This window comes from Aquarana catesbeiana, linkage group LG05, assembly GCF_042186555.1.
Source record: "Aquarana catesbeiana isolate 2022-GZ linkage group LG05, ASM4218655v1, whole genome shotgun sequence".
Lineage (NCBI taxonomy): Eukaryota > Metazoa > Chordata > Amphibia > Anura > Ranidae > Aquarana > Aquarana catesbeiana.
In genome coordinates this window covers 102,263,151-102,290,914 of record NC_133328.1, presented here as the reverse complement: position 1 = coordinate 102,290,914, position 27,764 = coordinate 102,263,151, and the positions used below count along the sequence as shown (strand labels likewise).

The 27,764-nt window shown below is 43.9% G+C and overlaps 1 protein-coding gene across 2 annotated transcripts in view; it reads right to left on the bottom strand.

Annotated features, from left to right (window-relative positions):
- Positions 1-27,764, bottom strand: part of TTC21A (tetratricopeptide repeat domain 21A) — a 118,862-nt gene that overhangs the window by 90,988 nt on the left and 110 nt on the right. Inside the window, exons 1-8 of one of the 2 annotated variants that reach the window (XM_073630012.1) lie at positions 26,603-27,751; positions 26,025-26,101; positions 24,604-24,733; positions 19,727-19,837; positions 18,343-18,509; positions 15,245-15,361; positions 12,901-13,058; positions 7,720-7,804 (exon numbers count right to left, since the gene is read on the bottom strand). In XM_073630012.1, the coding sequence (XP_073486113.1) occupies positions 7,720-7,804; positions 12,901-13,058; positions 15,245-15,361; positions 18,343-18,509; positions 19,727-19,837; positions 24,604-24,733; positions 26,025-26,051 (795 nt within the window). In that variant the 5' untranslated portion in view covers positions 26,052-26,101; positions 26,603-27,751. Of the gene's footprint in view, positions 1-7,719; positions 7,805-12,900; positions 13,059-15,244; positions 15,362-18,342; positions 18,510-19,726; positions 19,838-24,603; positions 24,734-26,024; positions 26,102-26,602; positions 27,752-27,764 lie in introns of those variants that run through there. The other variant, XM_073630011.1, reaches the window with a different exon arrangement.

The window sequence follows — 27,764 nt, the reverse complement described above, 5'->3', positions numbered from 1 at the left end:
CACATGCCGATCACCGGGTTTCAGCCAGTGATTGACTGCCGTCACCTGGCGATCGGCTCGGAGGTTCACGGGACACAGCTCTGTGAATATCAACAGTACAGAGCTGTGTTCAGTGACAGGGGATCTTGTTGTTTTTTTCATTCCCTGCTAAGCAGGGAATAAAAACAACTAGATCCCCAGTAAAAGCAGCACACAGTACACACATAAACACTTGTTAGGTACATATTTAACCCCTTAATCGCCCTAGATGTTAAAGCGGAGTTCCACCCAAAAATAGAACTTTTGGGGGCGTGGCCTGGACAGCGATGTGAGCAGACGTGTGTGAGTGAAGCTCCGCTCGTGGCAGATCCTTATATACACATCCTGCAGCCAAAAAACCCTGCTTTTCTCCCCTGACCTGGCCGAACCTGCCGCTGAGACCGGGACCGATATGTCTCCACCGAGGAGAAACACAGCCTCCTCGTCTCTCGACCGATACAGACGAACGGAGCGGGACATGGAGAACCAAGATGGCGCCTCGGACACACCGCATGCATCCCCTCCTGTGGAGAAGGAGCCGGACGGCACAGCAAAGGTACTAGAGGCAATCTCCCTTTGTCAATCCACACTTACAACTAAGATAGAGGAGGTGAAGGTGGACATATCACTCATTAGACAAGATATGACCAAGCTCCGGGAACGAGTAACTGAAGCGGAGACTCGGATTGGGCAGGCGGAGGACATACTACACCCCATGCAGCACACACAAGATGAGCTGCGACGCCAGATTCAACAATTGGCGCAGAAGCAAGACGACCTCGAAAACCGCACCCGCCGGTCCAACCTCCGGTTCATCGGACTGCCGGAGGGCTCAGAGGGCACAGACCCGGCCACTTTCCTGGAGCAGCTCCTTATCAAAACATATGGCAGAGACTCATTCTCGACTACGTTTGTAGTGGAACGGGCCCACCGAATGCCGGCTCGCCGCCCGCCTGAAGGTGCACCCCCACGCACTTTCATCGCGAAGATGCTAAATTTCAGAGACCGTGACACGGTACTGCGACTGGCCAGAATAAAAGGAAACATCCCATATCAAACCGGCTTCATCTCAGCATTCCCGGACTTCTCTGCAGAAGTCCAGAAGCAAAGGGCGCAATTCTCTGACACCAAGCGCCGCCTAAGAGCACTACACGTCAAATACTCCATGCTGTTCCCGGCTCGGCTCCGCATAGTGGGTGAAGACCGAGTGCACTTCTTTGAGGACCCTAACCAGGCCTCAGCATGGGTGGATCGTCTAGATGCACAGAGAAACCGTCCTGCCTAGGACGCAGCCTGACCCGCCAAAGAAGCAAGCTTCAATCTACAGCTTCCCACCAACATCACGTTCCAGGATTCGTACCACACATGATTGCCAGGGAAGAGGCACCGACCTCAAACAACCCAACACTGGACTCATCAGGGAAAATGACTCTGCGACACTGAGGCCCCAAACACGGACTGTTATTCTCCGCTGTTGATAATTTGGAGATCCCCCTGTTTTGGGCCCACCATACCATAAATCCCTTCCGAACTTTAGCCCTTATATCTTATACCTCCAATTAGAGAAGATGCGTGTCCGGGCGCACAGCATTAACATCTTTCCCTTCCCGGGCCAAACTTGAACTGCGCCATGCGAGAACACCGAAGAAGACATGTTCTCCCAAGACCGCACCTGATCCAAGCTGCCCGAACTGGACTTGGCTAATCTCTTCTCCTTACTTGCCACAGCGACGCAAGAACTCAGGTTTTATTAGTTTACTAGTTCTGCACATTTAACACTACCACACGTATTCCATCGTTGGATGTTTTTATCCAGAACTTGTTCGCCTCCGGCGGGAGACCGTCACATCAATCCTGGTGCAACCCTATAGGCTACCACCAGGATTGATCAGGTTACTGTGCATTCGAACGGGGTGGGGGCTCCCCCCTCCAGCATAAGTATTATGCTAGAAGTACTTTCTCTTCTATATTGCACACGTTTTGGGAAACAAGCCCCAGTCAAGTTTGGGCGACTGAGGGCAGGGAGGGAGGGCAAGGGAATTGTTATCATTATTGACGTGATGAAGGATATATACTGCAACTTGCAATATAGAGACATATGTGTACATTTGTGTTGCCCACTGAAGGGCGGGGGAGGGTACGGGATACCTCTGGTGCGGAGAGTGACATTGCAACCCCCATTTCTACTCCCCCAAACAAAATTAAACCCTCAATTACTATGTCCACCCTGAAATTTCTCACCTGGAATATCCGAGGGATCCGCGACAAAATTAAACGCACTGCTGTTTTTGCCTGCCTAAAAACATACCGAGCTGATATAACAGTTTTAGTTGAAACACACATCACTGGTCAGCTCCAGCTTGCATTAAAGCGTCCATGGATAGGATGGTCATTCCACGCGACTCACTCTCCGCACTCGAGAGGGGTCTCAATCCTTATAGCCAAGACGACCCCCTTTGCACTCATCACTATACGCACAGACCCCCAAGGTAGATATATCTTCCTGCACTGCACCATAAATAACACGCAATACCTCATAATGGCCTTCTATATACCCCCTCCGTATAATTCCAACCTAGTCACTGAAGGCCTACTATACATGGCGCAATATCCCAACATACCCGCCATATGGTTGGGTGATTTTAATATGGTACTGAACCCCCAAAAAGACAAACCACAGACAAACCCAGACACACTCCCCCCAGACACGACCCGGCTCGGACGGTTACTACAAGCATTTTCACTAACCGACACATGGCGATACAATCACCCTACTACTCGTACATACTCATGCTTCTCAGCATCCCACTCCACTATGTCCCGAATCGACTTCATAATGATATCCAACACACTGCTGCCCCGCCTGTCGGACTCGGGCTACCACACCAGAACTCTATCTGATCATGCCCCGTGCTGGGCGATCCTGTATCTCAATTCGAGGCCGGGGCCTCCTTCATGGCGTCTCCACCCTTTCTGGTTGTCACTGTTGAAGGACCAGGAGGACATCTACGGGGAATGGCAGTTCTATTTCAAGACCAACAATAACACAGCCCCGGTGGGACAGGTCTGGGAGGCATTTAAAATCCATGTCCGTACTATTCTCTCCTCCCGTATACGGAGAATTAAAAACTCCTCTAACCTAATTCTCCACCAAGCCTCTGCTAAAGCAGATCTTCTGACAAGGGAGTTTCAACAGGACCCCTCCCCTGACAAAGCAGCCGCAATTAAACTTCACACCCGCCTATTAGACCAACTCCATTATGAGAAAGCCAAGCAGAAACTTTTCTTTGTGAAACAACGTATGTTTGAGCAGGGGGAGCGAGCAGGGAAGCTGTTAGCATACTTAGCCCGCCAGGAATCCAACCCTCCAATAACAGTTACCTTAGTCAACCCACACAATAATGAAACTTTCTCAGACCCCCAGGCGGTCGCTAAAGCATTCCAAAAATACTACACTGACCTATACTCCTCCAAGGTTGAGGTCACCTCACAAGAAACTAAAACCTTTCTACAAAACATCCCCTTCCCACAGCTCTCAGAATCCCAGGTGCAAGATCTGGAGGCTCCCCTCACGACAGATGAAATTGCCCTCGCCATAGCATCTCTTGCACCAGCTAGGGCACCGGGCGGAGACGGCATCCCTCTAGATTTCTATGCAGCCTACTCAGAAATTTTGACCCCTGAATTGCTAAAGTTATATAAACACATATTCGAAACCGAAACCCTCCCTGAAACCCTTCGCCAAGCAGTAATCATAGTAATCCCTAAACCAGGTAAAGACCCCCGACTACCTGATTCCTATCGCCCAATCTCACTTCTCCAAGCTGACATTAAAATATTGGCCAAAATACTAGCTATGCGCCTCAATAACAGTATCCTCTCCCTCATTCACTCTGACCAGACTGGATTCATGCCTGGGAAAAATACAGCCATGAATCTAAGACGCCTTCACATGAACATCCAGGCGATCCATGACCACATGGGAGATAGAGCAATAGTATCCCTAGACGCCGCAAAGGCGTTCGATTCGGTTGAATGGAGCTACCTTTGGGAATGCCTACGAGGCTTCGGATTCGGCCCAAACTTTCTAAAATGGGTGCAGTTGCTGTATTACTCCCCTATGGCTAGAGTAGTGGTAAACGGATGGATGTCGGACCCATTTCCATTGACACGGGGAACTCGCCAGGGGTGTCCATTGTCCCCATTGCTATATGCCCTAGCGGTGGAGCCCCTTGCCATCTCCCTTAGGATGAACCCAGACATACACGGACTGCGAATAGGATCCCTGACCGAGACGCTGAGTCTATATGCTGACGACATGCTTCTCTACCTGGAGGACACGGGCCTCTCCCTCCAAACAGCCCTAACGACCATTGAAGAATTCGGGAAACATTCGGGCCTTAGCATGAACTGGTCCAAATCACAGATCCTCCCTTTAGACCTTTCACCCCCATCACAAATCGCGGCTTCACTCCCCCTACAACGTATCGCCCGCATTAAATACTTAGGAGTAGAGATTACCAAAGACCCACTAGACTACATCAGTAACAATATCGAACCACTTTTCACACACTTAAAATCCCGCATACAAATCTGGACAAGACTCCCCCTGGGAATAGCGGGCAGGATTAATCTATTTAAGATGATACTACTTCCCAAATTCCTTTATATATTCTGGAATTCCCCTGTACGTATACCCCTTACTATATTTAAATCACTTGATAAAATACTTAACTCATTCATATGGGGGCCTAATAGACATAAACTAGCCTGGAACACGCTCAAAAACCCAACCTCCTCGGGAGGAATGGCCCTACCAGATCTATACACGTACTACGTTGCAGCACAACTCTCGCATTTATACCATATCCACAAAACAGATGAGACCAGATATCAAACTCTAGTATGTAAAAAACCAAATAGCAACATGCACTCCCCATTACAGGTTATATTCCGGAAAAACAGTAAACAAGATAAGCACAATGACCGAGACTTACTACTCTCACAACACAGGTATGTGTGGAAAAAGGCGATCCAGTTACTTGAAACCGACTCCTTTCACTCACACACACCCTTATGGCACAACCTTCAGTTAACAGAACTAGCCTCTCTTCCAGGAGCCGCTAGATGGGCAGCCAAAGGAATAGTGTTCTTATTTCAGGTCACCACCACATTCGGAATCAGAAGCTTCCAGACACTTAGCGAGGAGTTCGACCTCCCCCCACAGATGCAATTTAGCTATATACAGTTAAAACACGCACTCCAAACCCAATTCGGCTGTGGACTCCCCAACCCACAAATACTGCCATTGGTAGATATTATCACAGGATCAAACCCAGAAAAACTTATATCCACCCTCTATAATACACTACGCACCAGACCGGTGGCAAGGATAACAGACACGGCTAGAACTAGCTGGGAGGATGATGTGGGACCCATAGACCACTCGGACTGGGAAGACATATTGGCAAATGTTAAAACCACATCTCCTAAAATTTCTGAGCGCCTAACCCAGCTATATATAGTACACAAATCATATCTCACACCCTCCAGAATAGCAAAATTTTCTCCATACCAGAACCTAAACTGTCCGAGATGCTCTGGTGGCCCGTGCACATTCTTTCACCTACTCTGGTCCTGCCCAGTAATACAAAGCTTTTGGGCACAAATTATAAAGTTCCTACATGACCACATGGGCTCACCGGTGCAACTCGACCCCAAGCCCTGCCTTCTTGGGCTACTACCAGATGCTGATAAAAATAGACCCATGATAACACTCCTCAGCGAATCACTCTTTAGCGCCAGAAAATTAATAGCCAAACACTGGTTGAGAGCAGAACCTCCCACGATACAAGCCTGGATTAAGGAAATAAACTCAGTACTACCATATAAAAAAGTAATGTACAAACACAGGGGCTGTCCGAATAAATACCACAAAATATGGGACAAATGGTTGGAAAAAACAAGCACTTGCACGGATTAATCGACTATACAAGATAGACACATGAACTGCAGTAGATGGGGAAACCCATTTAGCTGATGAAACCTATAATAAATGCTCCTGATGTTCTTAAAGCTATCTGTACCGCTGTATTTCCCATGATCATACGCATATTTATATGTAATGTATGTATCCCCACCCCCCCTTTTTTCTATTTTGCCTACCTTTTGGTAAAATGCTTTGTAATGTATCTGTACAATATCCTCATGTCGTCAATAAACATGTTCTTTTTCAAAAAAAAAAAAAAAAAAAAATAGAACTTTTGCTGATCCAGTTCCTCCCCCCTTTGGTGTAACATTTGGCACCTTTCGGGGGGGGGGGGGGGGGGGAGCAGATACCTGTCTATTCCAGGTATTTACTCCTACTTCCAGACATAGATCGCTGCAGGCTCCGCGGTGATCTACGCCATGTTCGGCCCCTCCTCCGTCCCCCCCCCCCCCGCGCTGTCTTCTGGGAGACACACAGGTCCCAGAAGACAACAGGGACCAGTGAGAACGCGCAGCGCGACTTGCGCATGCACAGTAGGGAATCAGGCTGTAAAGCCGCAAGGCTTCTCTTCCTGATTCCCTTACTGAAGATGGCGGCACCTCCACTCAAGAGCAGATCTGCTTCAGGTGAGGACATTGCAGGCGCCCTGGACAGGTAAGTGTCCTTGTTTTAAAAGTCAGCAGCTGCAGTATTTGTAGCTGCTGACTTTAAAAAAAAATAATTTTGGAGGAACTCCGCTTTAACCCCATCCTGCTGTGTCATTAGTACAGTGCATATTATGAGCACTGATCAATGTAATAATGTCACTGGTGATGTCAGTGGCAGTTAGCTCTCACAAAGTGTCAGTTAGTGTCAGATTGCACACTGTCCCAGGTATCACTGTCATTACTAGTATATATATATATATATATATATATATATATATATATATATATATATATATATATATATATATACACATATATATAAAATTCCAGTATATATCCCATAGTTTGTAGACGTTATAACTTTCACGCAAACCAATCAATATACACACATACAATGTAGCAGAGTACATTTTGACCAAAATATAATTAATTCTCTGTCTTTTTTTATTGTCTTTTTTTGTATAATAAGAAATAAAAAAACCCAGAGGTGATCAAATACCACCAAAAGAAAGTTCTATTTGTGTGAAAAAATTATATAAATTTCATTTGGGTACAGTGTTGCATGACCGCGCAATTGTCAGTTAAAATAGCGCAGTGCCACATAGCAAAAAAATGGCCTGGTCATGAAGGGGTAAAACCTTCTAGAGCTGAATAGGTTAAATCAACCCCAGTGTTTACTTCCTATAGTGCTCACTATGAAGGTGAGGCTGGACACAGACTCCAAAAAGAAGACAGGGCAGAGTTTTCACCAGGCCAGCTTATAGTATATAATGGCCAGTCTTCGGCAGAAGAAGCCCTTCTTCTTCTCTGTACCAAATCCTAGTTGTCAACAATGACCTACTGTATTTGATTTGGATTTGGCAATATTGTTTTCAGCAGTAGAGGATGAATAAAAAATAAGAAAACACTGTGCCAACCAAGTGCAATAGTACAATAAAGATGTCAGGTCCTAGCTGCATCTACACAAGATGACCTGGGAAAAGATCATAGGTCATATGGGTATATGACAACTCAAGATGGTGGACCCATCCACTGGTTCCCTACCCCATCACACTATACACTAACCTTTGGTATATTTCCTTCCCTTGTAAGTGAGTATATGGCTAACATCTGAAAAGCATCAATGTTATTTCCATCTATTGATAAGATGCTAAAAAATAAAACAAAATAAAAGCGATTAAATCAGGAAAAATATACATATATACAAATAAAAATATACTCTGTGCTTATGTATGTGGAGTGTCTAAGGAACAGACTGGAAGTGAAGCAGGTGAACCTTTCATTTGTACAGACCTGTCATTTGTATGTTAGTGCTACATAAATCGTGGTAGTGCATTATGTTATAACATTGCAAAGGCCACAATGTCTACATGGGGTGTTGGGGGTGCTATTTGCAGATGAAGCTGGTCATCTGTATCCATGCAGCCATGAACCCCACCCCGTCCTTGATCAGTTACCTCTGAGTATAAAGTGGTGGAAACTCAAGTATGCATCGTAAATCTAAGCCCTGTATACCTCAAAAAGACTGTCTTCTATTATTTGCATGAGTTGTTGATTTACTAAATGCAAATAGACTTTCCACTTTTCAAGGGAATTATCCCCAGAGCTTAGTGAATGTGGTGAAGCTCTGCTGACTTCCATCACCCAACCATGTGCATGTGAAAATGCAGTTTTTTTTTTTATTTTTTTTTATGTACGCTGCACATGATTAGGTATTTTTTGCAAAATGACATTTCACCATATTACGCTCAAGCTCTGGGGAAAATTCCCTTGCAAAATGCAACTTCCCTTGCAAAGTGAACATTCTATTTCCCTTTAAAGTGGTTCTAAAGGCATAAGGTTTTTTATCTTAATGCATCCTATGCAATAAGATAAAAATCTGTGTGCAGCAGCCCCCCTCAGCCCCCCTAATATTTATCTGAGCCCCATCTCGATCCAGCGATGTTGCACAAGAGCCTTGGCTGTCGAGGACTCTCCCTCCTCATTGTCTGAGATAGAAGCGGGCGCCATCGGCAATCAAAGTCAGTGAGCCAATGAGGAGAGAGAGGGGGCGGGGCATAGCCACGGCTCCTGTGTCCATTCAGACACACAGAGCAGAGGCTCGGCTTAGGTGCCCCCACAGCAAGCTGCTTGCTGTGGGGGCACTCAGCAGGAAGTAGGGGGGGGAGCAGGAGCGCCAGTGAGGGACCCGAGAAGAGGAGGATCTGGCCTGCTCTATGCAAAACCACTACACAGAACAGGTAAGTATAACTTTTTTTTTCTTTTTTAAATAACAAAGACTTTAATATCACTTTAAGGCGGCCATACATAGATTGAAAAAGGTCAACAGCAAAACAAATACACCTGTAATTCTGAATGATCTCAGAAGCGTCTCAAACTGATGTCAAAACTCATTGTATTTGCCCACAGGTTCGTAGTGTACTTTAAGATCCTGGTCAGTATTGACAGATAAAGAAATGCAAAACTAATTAATGGATAAGATCACAAATTGATATTCAGTGGCCAATATACTGGCCTGTGGAAGAGTGATATTAGTTGTAGTGGTGCATCGAAATAAACATTCCGAAACTCTAAACTGAAACGCACAGTTTAAAAGAAAAGAAACGTAAATTGAATTAATGTGGCTGGTGTTTTTGCATTGAAGTCAATGAGACGTGATTTTGCATTGAAGTTAATAGGGGGTGTTTTTGCATTAAAGTCACTAGGGGGCGTTTTTGCATTGAAGTCACTAGAGGACGTTTTTGCATTGAAGTCAATGGGACGCACTTTGCATTGAAGTCAATGGGACGCAGCATGCCATCATCGGCACCTTTTTTTTTCCTATCGAAAAAATGCAGATAACCCTATTTTCGGCCGATATATCGATGCATCCCTAATATTAGTCATACATTACTCAGCTATGGTGACTGTAAAGAGTATGTTTACCTATAATCACTGTGATGGTTGAGGACCAAAAGAATAGAGAGGACAGTGAAAGTAGCGGGAAATATTGTTTCCCCACAGGGTTGCTGGGCATACTCTGAATAAAAAACGATAGGACTATGATGGCCCATGTAAGAATGCAGGTGCCAGTTAATGTAATACAGACATCTTATATAAATTCCTCATGGGGGTATCCTCCTCAAAGCTATAAAATGCATGTCCAGCCTGAAGGAGGATCCAGGGCAGACCCAAAATAGGCAGGTGGGATAATATAATCATAATATAATATAATTTTTATTTGTTGTTTTTTGGCATGCGTTGCCCTTCCATGTGCTCCTTGCTGAAAAAAACAGTTATAAGTTGGGGTGGTTGCCATTTGTTTGTACTGTTGGTAATTGGTGAGGCGACATACTGGATACGTTCACTGTCATTGTGCTATTGCTACTTGTCTAGGGTGTCCCTATACCTTTAAAGCGGAGTTCCACCCAAAAGTGGAAGCTCTGCTTATCAGTCTCCCCTCTGGTGCCACATTTGGCACCTTTCCGGGGGGTACCTGTTTTTGACAGGTACCCGACCCCACTTCCGAGAGATCTCGCTGCAGCAAGATTACTTGGAAGTTCGCCCCCCCCTTCTCCTTCCCCACCGCCGGGCCACTCAGGAAGCATAGAGCGCTTTGCGCATGCGCAGTAGGGAACTAACTGTGAAGCCGAAAGGTTTCACTGCCGGGATCCCTTACTATGAATGGCGGCGGCAGCACCCGAGAGCCAATGGAAACAATCGCTGGATTCCAGGACAGGTAAGTCTCTTAATATTAAAAGTCAGCAGCTAATGTATGTGTAGCGGCTGACTTTCAATTTTTTGCTGGAGGGGCGGAATTTCACTTTAAGGAGGGATGGGCTCCCTCCAGGCATACCTGCCCTTAATCTATCCTTTTTATATATCTGCTCCAACTTTGGAGACTCTCAAAATGATAGAGTTAGGACACTGGGGTGCCGTGACATGGCCACTGCAGCTTACGCATATATTTGCAAATGTGTCCAAACAAAACCCCTTGGTTTTAACATGAACTGTTAGACAAGGTCAAATTTGGTTTGTTGCAGGCTGGCTGGTAAGTGAGCTGGGAATTTTTGTTGGGATAATATCTACCAGCTGTCTTGACCATGACACTGAATATCCAGGAAGAGCTGGAGGTATTGGTCAGCAAAGGCTGACTGGATGCACCTAGCTCCCTTGTAACAGGACTAAGTGGTTTGAAAATGGCTAGATTGATGGGTGGAAAATTTACTGATAAGAGGTAGATATGGTGAATGAAATACTCTCCAAGCAAACCACTGTTCTCCAATATGTCTAAATATGAGGATGCTAAGCCATCTGATACACAGAAGCTCACTCAATAAGTACTAACTGCCAGGTTTCATTACATGATTCAGCTTAGAACTGGCAAACTGGAATGTGCATATGAGGCCCCTTTCAGATGGAGTGGAATCCATTTCTCCGCTGATCCCCGTTCAGCACGCTGATGACAGCCCGCTGTTCTCTAAGGGGTTGTTGGATGGAACCAGACTGCCTGTCCAATTCCATCAGACATCCGATTCGCTAGACCAGTGGTTCTCAACCCTGTCCTGAAGCACCCCCAACAGGCCATGTTTTGGGAATTTCTCTTAGATAAAATAGCTGTTCAAAATACCAATCCATAGGGGGTTATTTACGAAAGGCAAATCCACTTTGCACTACAAGTGCAAACTACAAGTTAAAAGTGCACTTGAAATTGCACTTGGAAGTGCAGTCGCTGTAGATCCGAGGGGGACATGCAAGGAAAATAAAAAACAGCATTTTAGCTTGCAAGTGATTGGATGATAAAATCAGCAGAGCTTCCCCTCATTTCAGATCTACCCCTCAGATTTACAGCGATTGCACTTCCAAGTGCACTTTCAGTGCAATTTTAAGTGCACTTTGCACTTGTAGTGCAAAGTGGATTTGCTAGACATTGCCTTTTTTCCTAGACATTGCCTTTTGGCTATATCATATTTCTATATCAGATTTACAGCGATTGCACTTCCAAGTGCACTTTCAGTGCAATTTTAAGTGCACTTTGCACTTGTAGTTTGCACTTGTAGTGCAAAGTGGATTTGCCTTTCGTAAATAACCCCAATTGACTCTGATTTAAAGCACCTGTGCAAGATAAAGGAAAACCCACAAACATGGCCTGTTGGGGGGTACTTGAGGACAGGGTTGAGAACCACTGAGCTAGACAGATCCCATCCGTCTGTTTTAAGTGAACTGGATTGGATGCCGGCGGGTGTCAGCTGACACATGGCCGCTGACATATGCTGCTCCGTAGAGAACAACGGGTGGTTCGATCAGGTCCGCTTGCAAAACGGACAGGTGGACCTGCCTTAAGGGAGAATCTGAAAACTAAAAATTACACCCAAAGTATCAAAATTTTCTGACCCACCCATTTCACCTGAAACTGAAAAGCAACTGAAATAACAGCCAGTGAAATAAAGCTGGCTGGCTTATAGCAGAGTTCCAGACACACAGCGTGGAGTTGATTTAATAAAACTGGAGAGTGCAAAATCTGGTGCAGCTTTGCATGGTAGCCAATCAGCTTCTAACATCAGCCTGTTCAATTAAGCTTTGACAAAAAAAAAAAAAAAATGGAAGCGGATTGGTTTCTGAGCAGAGCTGCAAAAAATTTAGCACTCTCCAGTTTTAGTAAATCAACCCCACAGAAATATGATATAGCTCTGCTGATGTTATTATCTAATCATGTGCAGGCTAAAATGCTGTTTTTTATTATCCTTGCATGTCCCCCTCGGATCTACAGCGACTGCACTCCCAAGTGCACTTTCAGTGCAATTTCAAGTGCACTTTGCACTTGTAGTGCAAAGTGGATTTGCCTTTAGTAAATAACCCCATGGTGTCTTACTGTACCTTTAGGGAGCAAAGGGCTACCTCCAATGTGAACCTGCAGAGAGTTTGTGCATTGCTATACATGTTGGGAAGATAGTATGAGTTGGGGACCACACTTTTCAGAGGTGCTTTGATGCAGCAGTTTGTTGGTGTATGTTTGTATTCTTTTATATATTGCCCTCCCTATGTTCTCCTTTCCCCTTTCTTGCTTTTTTCCCCTTGACATACCCTTAAATTATACATAAATATTTCACGTAAGTAATACTAGTAGTAATCCACAACCAAATTGGATTACATTTCATATCGTCCTATAAATACATTTTAATGAATTTGAATTAGTGTGCAACTGGCGTAAAAGGTAACTTTAACATTTGCCTAGAATCTTGGTTTGAAGCCTATTATGTCCCTTACCGTTGTGCTGTTTCAAAGCTTTGGTCCCAGTCTTGCTGTGCTAGAACATATCTCATCTTTAAAGTCAATGCTATTACAAATTTAGGAAAATTAACAATGATCTGGTTAATTATATCCAGGGCTCCAGAATAATTCTTCTGCATCATGAAACATTCAGCCTGCAAAGTAAACCAGCATAGTTTTAATTATGAAAAGGACGCAGTACAACACAAACCTGGGACATATTTTAGGAAACTTAAAGTATGATTGTCGCAACCAATAGTGACAAATAACAAACAAGCAATAAAAGAGTTTGTTACTGCCAATATATATTTTCACCAAATTGTGAAATATCTGTTATCAATTAATGAACATTTTATTATCTGCACAGAAAAGGGAATGATCGTTCACTATGTGTATTCCACAGTGAAAGAGTTATGAAACACTAATGCTGCGTACACACGGTCGGAATTTCCGCACACAAATGTTTGAGAGCAGGTTCTCAAATTTTCCGCCAGCTTCACTTTGTTATCGGAAATTCCAAGCATGTGTACACAAGTCCGACGCACAAAATTCCACGCATGCTCGGAATCGAGCAGAAGAGCCGCACTGGCTATTGAACTTCATTTTTCTGGGCTCGTCGTACGTGTTGTACGTCACCGCGTTCTCGACGTTCGGAATTTCCGACAACATTTGTGTGACCGTGTGTATGCAAGACAAGTTTGAGCCAACATCCTTCTGAAAAAAATCCACGGTTTTGTTGTCGGAAATTCCGATCGTGTGTATGCGGCATAACAATAAGCTTTTTTATTTGCTCCCTTTTGATCTGTTAAATAAAACATTGAAAGTGTATATTATTTTTGTTTGATATGTGTTGATCCTGACTGAAACTCAGTGCCGTCCTGTAGATTTATTTTGCAACATTATAAGCCCTGCTTTGCTTAGCTCACCTTTGTGAACTACAGAACACCCCCTATATTATGAAGATGTCTTATCTATTTCTTGGGACCATGTTATGGAGAAGAGGAAAGGGGGGAAGTGTCCCGTAGTCCTGTCCTAGGTTGGCAATGCTGCTGTGTTACTAGTACAGCCTGAAAAAGAACACTTATTGCAGCCACCACATCGAAGGACTGGTAAACTGCTATATACTACATTTTTGTTTTTTGATTTGGATACACATTAAATTCAACCTGAGGGCTGAAACATTTTTGTAATGAGCGTTTACAATGAGAACGTTCAGACTTCTCATTGAATACAGTAATTGATGGCAATTCTTTTTATTATGCCTATATAGTCCAGTCCCCCAAATCATTTCTAAAAAAAAAAAACCTCTTCCCTGAGAGCATATCTTACTGAAAATACGCAGCTATTGTGAAATTTTTAATCCTCTGGCTTTATGATATGAGTCTCAGATGGATCACTTATTACCATTTGAAACTGAACTCATGGTGATTTAATGGCTCACAATCTTAGCAACATCCTGTATGGAACGCTCACATATATCAAAAGATTTGCACTTGTTTATATTCATTTTAATCATCAGAGAAAAGAAAAGCAAAGGGCGACTACAAAAAGTGTTGTACGAAATATAGGAAGTAAAGGATGTTTAACCATAAACAGCCATAAACCTCTTCCCCCCTTTTACAAACTAAAATCTAGGGAAAAAAGGGCCAGCGACTCTGGGATGTAATTATAAAAGTTCACATAGTAATATGCCCAGTGAAAGAGCATGTACATTCGTTCTATGAGAATGGGGCAAAAATGTTTTTTATGGACTTAAAGTGGTATTAAAGCTTCGTTTTTTTTTAAAAATAACAAACGTTATACTTAGCTGCTCTGTGTCGTGGTTTTGCATAGAGCAGCCCGATCCTCTTCTTTTTGAGTCCCCCACCGGCGCTCCTGGCTGCTCCCCCTTGAGCAGTGCCCCCAGAGAAAGCCATGGGGGCACCGCTGCATGCTCGCTCCCGAGCCGCTGCTCTATATGTCCATAAGACACATAGAGCCGTGGCTCCCCCCCCCCCATGCTCTCTCCTCATTGGCTCACGGGGCAGCGGGAAAGTCCGGGGACAGCCAAGGCTATCGTGAACATCGCTGGATCAGAGGGAGCTAGGGAGAAGGTAAAAAACCTTCAGCCTTTAGAACCACTTTAAAACAGAAAATATCGTATTTGGCCTCTACGCAGTGCTAAGTATCATAGGACCAATGTGCAACCAAATGTGTTTTTTTTTTTTTTCATTTTAAATTAAAAATATTCAACCAGCACAGGAAATAGCCCTATTAACACAGAACAAATATACTTTTCCTGGGCGGATTGCTATGCAAATCTTTTATATAAATGATGGATCAGCCATAAGTAATGTGTTACCTTTCCGATCATTCCTAAATAGTCTTTGTTGCTTTGAGTTCCCTCTTCAAAGTACTTAACACACTTTGCTAAAGAGGGTTCTGGGGTTAAGAGAAGCCATCCTTTCAGCACCAAACCCTAAAAAAAAATAAAAATTCAGCAGATCAGGAAGTAGATCGTGTAAAACAAAAATACATTGCAATAAAAATGGAAAACTCATATTTAGGTCCCACAATGAAAAATTATGTCACATTTTTAGAATGTGTTTGCCTCCAAACTAAACTAAGCCTATGCTTTAAAGGAGATATGGTATACTTACCTTTCCAGGGGCCCGTGTCTTCAAACTGCACTGCTTTGATGATCACCGGCCACTGCAGGTACCAACACATACAGTAGTGATGTATGAGCCAGCAAGTGGAACCATAGTGTGAGGCAGGATGTACAAGTATCCACATACTCAGAAGTGTTGGATACCCAAAGTGGCCAGGGAACAAGGAAAAAAACAGACCACCAGAAAGGTATGTATACAGCACCTTTGTTTACAGCATGGGATTAGTCTAGTTGTGTGGTGACAGGGTCACTTTAACATTGCTCCGGTCATGAGAGAAATTGGTGACTTTTCTGAACATGCTAAATCCCTGGATGTGCTACTAAAGATTTGTCCTAAATGCTTCCTGAGTCACTCCCCACAAGAAGAACAGAGACAAGACGGTTCATTTACTAAAGGCAAATAGACTGTACACTTTACAACACACTTCATTAAAGAATTTGCTTTAGAGCTTGTTAAATGAGGTAAAGTTCTGCTGACTTCCATCGTCTAATCATATGCAAGCTAAAACGCTGTTTTTTTGTTCCTCGCATGAGAGTGGGTATTTTTTGCAAAGTGAATTTTCATCTCATTTACGAAGCTTTGCAGCAAATTCCTTTGCAGAGTGCTGTAAATCAACCCCAAGGAATTCAAGTCAGTGACTTAGGAGTACTGGAACTAGACAGAGCCACTGAACTGGCTTTTTCAGAAAAAAGGTCAAAAGGTAAAATGTTCTGAACTGTAAAATCATTACTCTTTAAAACTGAACTGTAGCCTAAGGCCCCTTTAACACGACAAGCCCGATCGGATCCACCTGTCCGTTTTTCAGGCGGATCCGAGCGAGCCATCCATTGACTTCTATGGGCAGGCGGATGTCAGCGGAGATGTGTCCGCTGACACCCGCCTGCCATCCGATCAAGACAGACATATGGCGATACATTCGCCATCTGTCTTGGCGAATCGGATGGGATGATCTGATGAAAACTGAGATGCTGTCCATTCTCGTCCCATCTCCCTATAGAAATCAGTGGGGCTCTGATAGGTCCCTCCTTGCTCAGGGAGCAGAGACGGACCTGTCATCCGCCAGCTCAGCGGAGATCAATGAAGCGATCTCCTGCTGAGCTGGCAGACTTCGCTAAACGGATCCGCCTCGTGTAGAAGGGGCCTAATACCTTCAGTCTTCCACATTTGCACAGGCTCCTCTTCTGTACTGAAATTGCTTACTCTGATTTTCTGCAAATGATGAGCAACTGATGAGTAGCTGATAAAAACTGATGTACACTGATGAAAAACCGATGTAAACTTGAAAAATGTGACTGACTTGATGAAATGATCGGGCCTAAGGTACCCTTTTACACCAGCGGACCAATCGGGTCTGCCTGTCCATTTTTCAGGCCCATTGTTCTCTATAGGATGGCGGATGTCAGCAGGCATACATCCGCTGACACCCGCCTGGCATCCAATCCGACAAAATCCGCTGAAAACAGATGTATGGCGATACATTCGCCATCCGTCCAGCGGGCCGGATCGGATGACGAACTAATGGAATCAGACATGCAGTCCATTTCCATCCAACCGCCACATAGAGGAGAGCTGACTCTGTTCTTCTCCATGGACACGGACCTGTCATCCGCCTGCTCAGCGAGGATCAGTGGAGAGATCCCCCGCTGAGCAGGCGGATTCAGCTTGGACGGATCTGTCCTGTGTAAAAGGGGCATTAGGGTGCATTCACACATGTGAATACACCTGATGCTGATAACACGTGAGAACCCCAGCGGTGATAGGCTGCCAGGGGCAGCCCCATTGAAAGCAATGAGAGGCTGCCAGCTCCTCGCCAGGAACCCCCACTGGGATTCTCATATGTAATCGGTGTTTGGTGCATTCACAGGTGTAAATGCACCCTAATCCTAACAGGGAAAAAGGTGTTACCCTCCTGGCTGTGCAAGAGTATGTGCAAAATGGACAGAATAACAAATCTTTTATCAATTAAGACCAGGGCCGGGACAAGGGTGGGCAGGACGGGTGGCTGCCCTGGGCACTATGGTATCATGTGAGGTGGGGGCACCACGAGGAGATTGATGGGGGAGAGGATTTGCATTGGGAGTAGGAATTTGGGGGGCAGAAGGGGGTAAGAATTGTTCTAGGAGGGGAAATTTGGGGGTGTGTGCTAGGAGTGGTGATCCAGGGGGATTTGAGTTGGGAGGGGGGCGGGAGAAGGGAAGGGTACATTTTGGGGTTTGTGCTAGAGGAGGTGATATGGTATAGGGGGAGGGGATTTTTGCTAGGAGGAGAAGGTTTTTTTTTTTGGGGTGGGGGGAATTTGTGCTAGTAGGGATGATTGTGGGGGGGGGGGGGTATTTGTGCTAGGACGAGGATTTGGAGTGGGTGGGAAAGAATGTGTAACCAGAGGGGAAATTTGAGGGGTGGAGGATTTGTGTTGGGGATTTTTGGGGGATGAAGGGGTCAGAGCTTTGTGCTGGGGGGGGGGAATTTCAGCCGGGGGGGCAGATTGTGCTGGGAGGAGGGGGGATTTATGCTTAGGGGGTAATCCTGCAGATTAGTGCTCTATTTGTTTGGTGGGGGGGGGGGGATTTTTGCTGATACATAATGCTCATTCATCCCGCAGTTTGGCATGTTTGCCCTAGGTTCTAGGTCACCTTGTCCCAACACTGGTTTAGACAGGTCACATTTGTGTACTTAAACAGTGTATTTAGATATTTTTCTGGAGTTTAGCTTTAAAAAATTTTTTGTCACTATTCCAGCTTGCATTGCTGGATCAAGTCTGAACAGGCCATTTAGCAGTATTGCATACCTCATTTGACCTGTTGGACATTTTAAGCATCCTGTCAATGTACTCCTGTGCCTTGTCACTTCTTCCAAGCAGCCACAGAAGTAAGCCTGCATAGTAGAGAGCTTTAGGTCCTGCTGACCTTCGGTTTTCTTTTAACTTACTTTCCAGGCCAGAAACCTCCTCACGATCTGTGGGAAATATGCAATCAAAAAATACATAAATTACATAGTATATCAGTTTTACACAATGAAAGTCATTGGGAACAACAAGGTGAATATTTTATTTTAACTAAAACAAACCATAGAAAATATTTATTGTATCTCCATTATATAAATCTTCCCTCAGATGCAGGGTCAGTGTTAGAGAAGAGGGCTCAGACAACTAGCTATGTACACTGGGACTAATGATCCTGGAAAATGTGAACAATGAAATATTTTTAAAAGGTAAACGTCCACAGCTAAGGCCCCTTCCACACGGGACTGGCTCTGTTGGAGTACGCCTGCTCAGCAGGGTATCTCTCCGTGGATCCCCGCTGAGCATGCGGATGGCTGGTCCATGTTCACTTATACAGGGCGGACACAGACAAAGCCTGCTCTCCTCTGTGGGCGGTCAGATGTACTGTAAATGAACCGCCTGTCCATTTGCACCCGACTGCTATCTAATCCGCCATACGGATGGGGGATAAATTCCCATCTGTTTGTTATTAGCGGATAGGATAGGATCGGATGTCGGTGGGTGTAAACACATATTTGTTTACGTCCACTGCTCCATAGAGGAGACTAGAGGGGCCGATCGGGTCCACCTAAAAAACTGACAGGTGGACCCGATCGCTTCACTAGTGTGAAAGGGGCCTTATACTTTACTTTAGGCAGAGTCCAAGAGGTTGGATCATTAACTTGCTTCTCATCTTTTGAGGACATCAGTGGCAAATTTTCTAAACCTGAGCTGCAGGCTCTCCAATTAGTTTTCATTATAGTATAACTAAAAACAAAAACTAAATAACAGGAGCTGATCCCAAATATTGCATCCATCACATCTAACAATTGGTGAATTACAATATAATAAATGTTTGCCTTTGGGTTTAATACCTCTTTAACTGTTGCTGGGCAAGGTTCAGAGCACTCACACTATGCAAAGGAACCGACCAAGAGGGTAAACCATGCCCGGGCTCCATTAAAACTGCCAGTGTGAGAGCACCCTACTGTGGCCTCCCTGCTTCTACCATGATAGCCACATCCACACAGAGGCATAGTACACAACAAGGCATGGAAAGACATGAAAATACCAAAGGCAATACTGTTGACTAGTGCTTGCCCTATGTCTTCTTTTTTTGGACACAGCTGCCAGAGTTCAGTTCCTCTGTAAATATGAGTGTAGAATGTTTGTGATGAGAATTAAACCTTACCAAAGGTACCACTTTTCTTATGAGCATAAATTAGAAGCATGAGGGCGCATAAAGAGACATCTGGAACTTCTCTGATGGAATCTAGCTCTCGAATGGCCTCCTGAACTCGGTCTGGAGACAGAAGAAGGAACATTATTACACAAGAGTACACACTATCATGCTCACTAATCAGAAACCAAACTGCAATGTACTAAACAAACCATGAACTGTGATCAGAGAATGTTTTGCTTGCTCCTCTGACCAACTCTAGCAAAGACTTTTTTTTACCATGAACAGAATTCTGTGAAGACTTCCTTGCTCTAGACAGGTAAAAAAGGTAGTGGCTATCACTGGGACAAAAAGTCCAGGTAATGTTCACAACTCAATAAAAGGTCTAACCTCCGTTTTGTTTCAGTCTTTGACTGTGCTGGAGAGATTTTCTCTCTAACAGGGTCAAAAACTGCACTAAGAATCTGATAAAGCTCTATCCCTATGTTGCCAAAAAAATAAAAAATATTTGGGCTGAAGTAGGACTTTAATTCTATCTAATTTGAAGGTTAATATAATTTTTCCCCTTCTCCCTGGGACACATCTAATTTAGCAAACATAAAAGCATACATACCTTTATTTTACCAGTCTTGTGTCTGGCTCGCGATGTCAGGATCCTTCATCTTTTCTATTGGCGGCAGTGGGCGGCCCTTACTTCTGTAGTAAAAGGCGCTCAGTGCTGTTCAGTGCAGTAGCACAATGAGCCCAAGCAACCCTGATTGACGCACTCCAGAAAGTGAATCCATGCTAACCTGCACTCAAAGGAAGTAGGTTGAATAAAGCTGCCTGTCATTTAACCAGGGATACTAGCAACATCTACTGGTGGACAAGACTTTCCGCAGTACTGTAATGCAGACAGCTCCAGATTAAAGGGAGAATTGCAGCAAACCTCACTTTTCTTAAATGGGCCACTTGTGTTTTTTTTTTTTTTTTTTTAGCTAGAACTTTTAGCATACATGTTTATGGACTCTAAAAAAAATCGAAACCTTCAATAAAACTTTTATGATAAATAACTTCAAATACTCACAATAGTACATCATCCTTCTATAAATGATCAAATATAGGACTCATTTGTCAATCTTCTGTCACTGTCCCAATTGTGAAAAGTGCTGATGTGTTTCAAGGACGAGTCCTCTTCCTTAGGGCACTCTGAGGAAGAGTAAAGGCTGCTACACACTATAATAGTGTTGTTTGAAGATTTCCTCAATTTGCACAAGCTGAAGTCATATTGAAGCCTTTAAATGTATCTGACAATGAGTTACTATCAGAATTGTGGCACTTGAGCGCTGGCGGTGAGCAATCTTTCAAATGTACATGTTCATGGACTCAACCTGTCCAGAGGTTTTGTTTTTTCATTTTGATACTGCATGAATTCACTAGGTCACAGAGCTGTTTATAATCCTTTCATTGACTCAGAGAACACCTAGTTCTGAGCATTCCATTTTATAAGCCAAGAATCCTCAACTCCTCTAACAAAAGTCTTTGGGGTTGATTTACTAAAGGCAAATGTACTGTGCACTGCAAGTGCACTTGCCCCAGAGCTTAGTAAATGAGGTGACACTTAATTTCTTAATTTTGCAAAAAAATACGCAATCACATGCAAGGAAAAAAAAACAAAAACAAAAAAACAGCATTTTGCTTGTACATGATTGGGTGATAGTAATCAGCAGAGCTTCCCCTCATTTCAGAGCTTCCCCTCTGATCTAGAGTAACTGCACTTGCAGTGCACACTATATTTGCGTTTAGTAAATTAACCTCACTGTATGGTTTAATTATGCACAACCATAGGCTGAAGTATTACTTGCAGGGGTAAATCTCAAGGAGAGGAATTGGGCAGAATGAGAGGTCTGCACCACTGTCTACAGCAGGTATTGTAAACATACGAGGTGGCCTCTGAAATCACCAAGGGCCACAAATAATGTTAATAATATTTCATGTTAGAGAGAACTGTCAAAGACATAATAGAAGAAAAAAGATGTTCAGAGACTGTGTTCATGTTAGTGATGTGGTTGGAGACTGCAGACATGCTGCTGGTGACTGTAAAGAGACTGGGGAAATGTTACATGAGGCTAGTAGAGAGATCAATGTTTTTACCCCTTACCAAATTAATGCTCCTACTCCCAATACAATGATGCAGGTTGGGCACCTGGGGTCCAGAGCAGGGTTTCTCAACCTTTTTTCAGTCAAGGCACCCTTTAAAATTTTCGACAATCTCCTGGCACCCTCCAAAATTATGGACAGTCTTGAGGTGCCCCATTCTAAAATGTAAAAACTATTCTAATAGTTTTACATAATGCAGCAACATCGATACACGTAGGACACCCAACGTTAGAGATGATGTTGTCTTTCAAAGCAAATACACTTTTGCAAACTGGTACCGACTAGTATTCCAATGTTTCTCTTCTCCCTTAGTTTTTCTCCATCACTTAGCTAATGAAACCCCAAAGCTGATGGAGAGAGGCAGGGAAGGGTCATGGATGATATGCAGGCAACGGACAGCCTCCTTATCAACTGATGATATCATTGGTCGCTAGGAGGTTGGCAGCGAGAAGGTTGTAATGGTGTACAATGGAAACCTGTGGCTTTGTGTAACTCAGCCACCCACTGACTTGAATTCAATTTAGGGGTAATTTTTAGACATTTTGCCAAGGCACCCCTGAAGAAACCTCAAGGCACCTCAGGGTGCCTGGGTACCCTGGTTGAAAAAGGCTGGTCTAGAGGCATGTTAGCTTAGCTTGATCTGATTATAAGACATCACAAAAACCTTATTTAATTCTTTAAGACTAAATTATTGTGTGGACTTTTTAACTTTTTATTTTTATTTATTTAAGGTACTTATATAGCGCTGTCAATTTACGCAGCGCTTTACATATACATTGTACATTCACATCAGTCCCTACCCTCAAGGAGCTTACAATCTAAGGTCCCTAACTCACATTTATACATACTAGGGACAATTTTTTAGGTTGCATAGTTTTCTCAGCTGCAATAATAATTTAGACAATAATTTGATGTTTTTCTTGTTATACTTTGCTGCTTTGCAACGTACCAGCCATTTGTGCGTTGCTCTGCCAGTCGTTTTTAAAGGTTAAGTCCACCTTGGACTTGGGTGTAACATGGTGCAAAGATGAACTCCCACTCTCAAACTGCCTCCCTTCTTACAGAGTCCAGAAGCTCCTCTCCCCGGTGGCTGTTGTCACTGTTTACATTTTGCACATTTTGCACAGCTATGTGCGGCTCCGCCCACACAGATATGTAATTAATTCACATAGATTTGTGAATGAATAAACTGCAAGTTCCATCTGCCACCGCAGCAAAGGGACTTATCCATGGAAAACAAGTATGGTGATCACCTTGGTATCGAAATGAGCTGAAGGAAGAGTGTGCGAGAGCCAAAGCATTGCACCCGCTATCCACTGATCATGATTGTAATGCTTTGCAGGCATGCATGCAAAAAGATAATAATATATGCACATTTTTTTCTGAAAGTGTGGTTACTACTGTGCATTGTGGTATACTGCCTTGCTAAAAAGGTTCAGGCTGGGTTTACACCAATGCAAATTGGATGCAACTTACACCGCATCCAATTCGCAGAACATTTTAAAATCTGTTACTTTCAATCAGTCTGGTTTACATATGTGCGATGCATTCACACTCCACATTGCCCAAAAATGTGTGCGTTTTCTAGGCAGTGCGGTGCGAATTGCAGGCACATATTCGGAACGCATCTGATTCGCAGATGCTTTCCGTTGTGAACAGGCATTCTCTCCCCCTCCTCACTTCACCTCCCCCTCTCCCTGCTCAGCTGATCCGCAGCTACAACGGAGAGGAAGCGCTGAACAGCTGCTTTTTCTCTTCACACAGAGAACGGAGCTGGAATTTGCACTGGACTGGTGTGAATCCAGCCTCAAGTCTGGTTTGAGGTGTGCTGCAGTGTGTTGACAGCCCACTCAAAATGATTGGGTAAGCTTAAAGGATAGGTTCACTTTTTAGGAAAAAATAATAAATGCACATTTTTATGCAGAAAAAATAAATTTGCATTTATTATTTTTTCCTACAGGAACCTGCAAAGCATTACACCTGTGATCAGCAGATTGTGGGTGCAAAGTCAGGCTCTTGCACACTCTCCCTCCACCTTTCTGCCCATACCTCTGCACAGGCATTCAGGTAGAACGCTGAAGGAAGAGTGAATGGACCATGAGCATGCTGATCAGCACACTTGTAGTCCATTGAGAACTACAAGTCATCTGCTGCAGTGGCAGACGGGATTTGTACTTTATTCATTCACATACCTTTGTGAGTGAATTATAGTGGCTGTGTGGGTAGAGTGGCTGCGGGGCACTTAGGGGGTGGGGGTGCTGGAGCATGTTATATGTTACATCCCAAATACGGATGTAACACGTAACATGTTCTAAAGGTGAACACAAAGGTATGAAGCTGACCTAAAGACATATTTCAGCTTAACATCTGCTTCTGATCTCTATTTGTAGAAAAACAGAGGCTTTACCTCTCCCACAGATTAGATCCCTAGTGCAACCAGGCTGTGGCTGTTCAGACACACAGTAACACTCTATGGGGGGAATTTATTAAAACTGCAGAAGCTGTGCATGGCAACCAATTAACTTCTGTCTTTTTATTTGTAAAGCTTAACTGGACAAGCTTAAGATAGAAGTTGATTGATTGGTTGCCATGAACAGCTAGTCGAGTTTTGATAAATTCCCCTCTATGGGTGTATTGAACAGGAATTGCCTTTAGTTGTTCTATCAGTAGGAGCGATGTCACAGACATAGGCAAGAGATGGGGGAGTTTTGAGGATGGCAAAACCTTATGGATAACACATGTTGACTTACCTTCCATCAGGATGCCAAAAGCTTTGAAAAAGAGAAGCACGGGATCATTGTAGTATTTCTGCAGACCTTCCCTTGCTATATTTTGCACATGACGATAGTATTTTTGATTACAGTAGAAAATAATAGAGGTCTAGAAAACAAAAGTAATGTTATTTTACATCTTTGGCCAACAGGCAGCTAATAAAAATAATAGGAAGAAATAGAAAGAGGATCAAGAATAACACCTACGAGACACCCCTATCCTTAAAGTGGTTCTAAAGGCTCAAGGTTTTTTTAACTTCATGCATTCTATGTACAAGAAAAAACAGTCACTTCCAGCGCTAAGGAATTTTCTGTGGTAGAAAGCAACAGGACATCGATTTTCAAGAACTAAGTGGATGCTGCCCTCCTCAGATGGGGTAATCCGATAGAAACTGCAAAGACAAAACAAAAATGGAAGGCGCGCACACCTAGTGCATTACCAAAAACATTTATTGGATAGTAAAATCTGTTAAAAATGGGTACTCACAATGTTGCAACTCTCAATGAGCCATAAAACTACACAAAGTTGACTGGTGCGGACACATGTGTCATATCACATCAAAAAGCAGGTAAAACTGGCGCATTTCAGGAGAACACTCCCTTACTCAGAGCTAAGCTACTCTTAGCTCTGAGGAAGGGGGTTTGCCCCCTGAAATGCATCATATTTTACCCCCTTTTTGATGTAATACAACATATGTGTCCGCACCAGTCAACTTTGTGTAGTTTTATGGCTCATTGAGAGTTGCAACATTGTGAGTACCCATTTTTAACAGATTTTACTATCCAATAAATGTTTTTGGTAATGCACTAGGTGTGCGCGCCTTCCATTTTTGTTTTGTCTTCATGCATTCTATGTGAATAGACATGAAGAGCAGTGGCTCAGGAGCGAGCCTGCCTGGGTGCCCCCATAGCAAGCTGCTTGTTGCTGTGGGGGCACTCGGCAGGAGGGAGGAACCAGGAGCGCTGGTGTGGGACCTGAGAAGTGGAGGATCCAGGCTCCTCTGTCCAAAACCACCACACAGATCAGGTAAGTATAGCATGTTTGTTATTTTAATTTTTAAAAAATCCAAAGCTGTTTTATCACTTTAATCTATTACAGTGGCTGGCCAACACTATCATCTGCTTTCCGCATTCTTCAAAGTGTATTCTATATCAGTGCAGCACCACACTGATTTATACTATAGCAATAACATAAGAAAACACACAACTATTTTATTATATAGAAAGTTCCCTGTATGTGGAAACAAAACAAATGATATGGGAAGCTGATATCCTGGAGTATACGTAATATACTGTAGGCCTGATGTGTTCAATAACTATTATAAATCTCAGTCTTGAGTCATTAGTCATGCACTGATCTATAGAAGAAAGGATGAACACAAATGAATTAAAATCCTTACCATCAGCTGTGGATCTGTATCCGCCATTGTAATGTGGAGTATATCTCAGTATTCTTGTCTTCAGAGAAGTTGTATGTCTGCAGGGGAGACAGAAGAGGAAAGCTCACATTAGCTCTTGTCTTCTACACTCTCCAGACAACTGTATTCATATCAACCTAATCTACCCTAACCTGACCTAATCTAATCTAACCTACCCTAATCTAACCTACCCTAACCTGACCTAATCTAATCTAACCTAACCTAACCTACCCTAACCAAACCTGACCTAATCTAATCTAACCTACCCTAACCAAACCTGACCTAATCTAATCTAACCTACCCTAATCTAACCTACCCTAACCTGACCTAATCTAATCTAACCTACCCTAACCTAACCTACCCTAACCTAACCTACCCTAACCAAACCTACCCTAACCAAACCTGACCTAATCTAACCTAACCTACCCTGACATAACCTCCCAAAGTTTCTGAATTCCTGACATGTTACTTTTACTGATATCTATTTCTGATTCCTTCCATTGATATTTCCCAGATATCTTAGTTTCCAGCCTGTCTGTCATGCAGAGATCTGATCTTACAGAGATGTTTTCCCTGCAGTCTTCCTGCTGAGCTCTCTGTATCCTTCTCTCTGTATGGGATCTCTGGGTCCTCCTGTGTATGGGATCTCTGTGTCCTCCTGTGTATGGGATCTCTGTATCCTTCTCCCTGTATGGGATCTCTGTGTCCTCCTGTGTATGGGATCTCTGTATCCTTCTCTCTGTATGGGATCTCTGGGTCCTCCTGTGTATGGGATCTCTGGGTCCTCCTGTGTATGGGATCTCTGGGTCCTCCTGTGTATGGGATCTCTGTGTCCTCCTGTGTATGGGATCTCTCTATCCTTCTCTCTGTATGGGATCTCTGGGTCCTCCTGTGTATGGGATCTCTCTATCCTTCTCTCTGTATGGGATCTCTGTGTCCTCCTGTGTATGGGATCTCTGTGTCCTCCTGTGTATGGGATCTCTGGGTCCTCCTGTGTATGGGATCTCTCTATCCTTCTCTCTGTATGGGATCTCTGGGTCCTCCTGTGTATGGGATCTCTGTGTCCTCCTGTGTATGGGATCTCTGGGTCCTCTTGTGTATGGGATCTCTCTATCCTTCTCTCTGTATGGGATCTCTGGGTCCTCCTGTGTATGGGATCTCTCTATCCTTCTCTCTGTATGGGATCTCTGTGTCCTCCTGTGTATGGGATCTCTGGGTCCTCTTGTGTATGGGATCTCTCTATCCTTCTCTCTGTATGGGATCTCTGGGTCCTCCTGTGTATGGGATCTCTCTATCCTTCTCTCTGTATGGGATCTCTGTGTCCTCCTGTGTATGGGATCTCTGTGTCCTCCTGTGTATGGGATCTCTGTGTCCTCCTGTGTATGGGATCTCTGTGTCCTCCTGTGTATGGGATCTCTGTGTCCTCCTGTGTATGGGATCTCTGTGTCCTCCTGTGTATGGGATCTCTGGGTCCTCCTGTGTATGGGATCTCTCTATCCTTCTCTCTGTATGGGATCTCTGGGTTCTCCTGTGTATGGGATCTCTGTATCCTTCTCTCTGTATGGGATCTCTGGGTCCTCCTGTGTATGGGATCTCTCTATCCTTCTCTCTGTATGGGATCTCTGGGTCCTCCTGTGTATGGGATCTCTGGGTCCTCCTGTGTATGGGATCTCTCTATCTTCCTCTCTGTACGGGATCTCTATGGTGTACATTCTCTGTCTT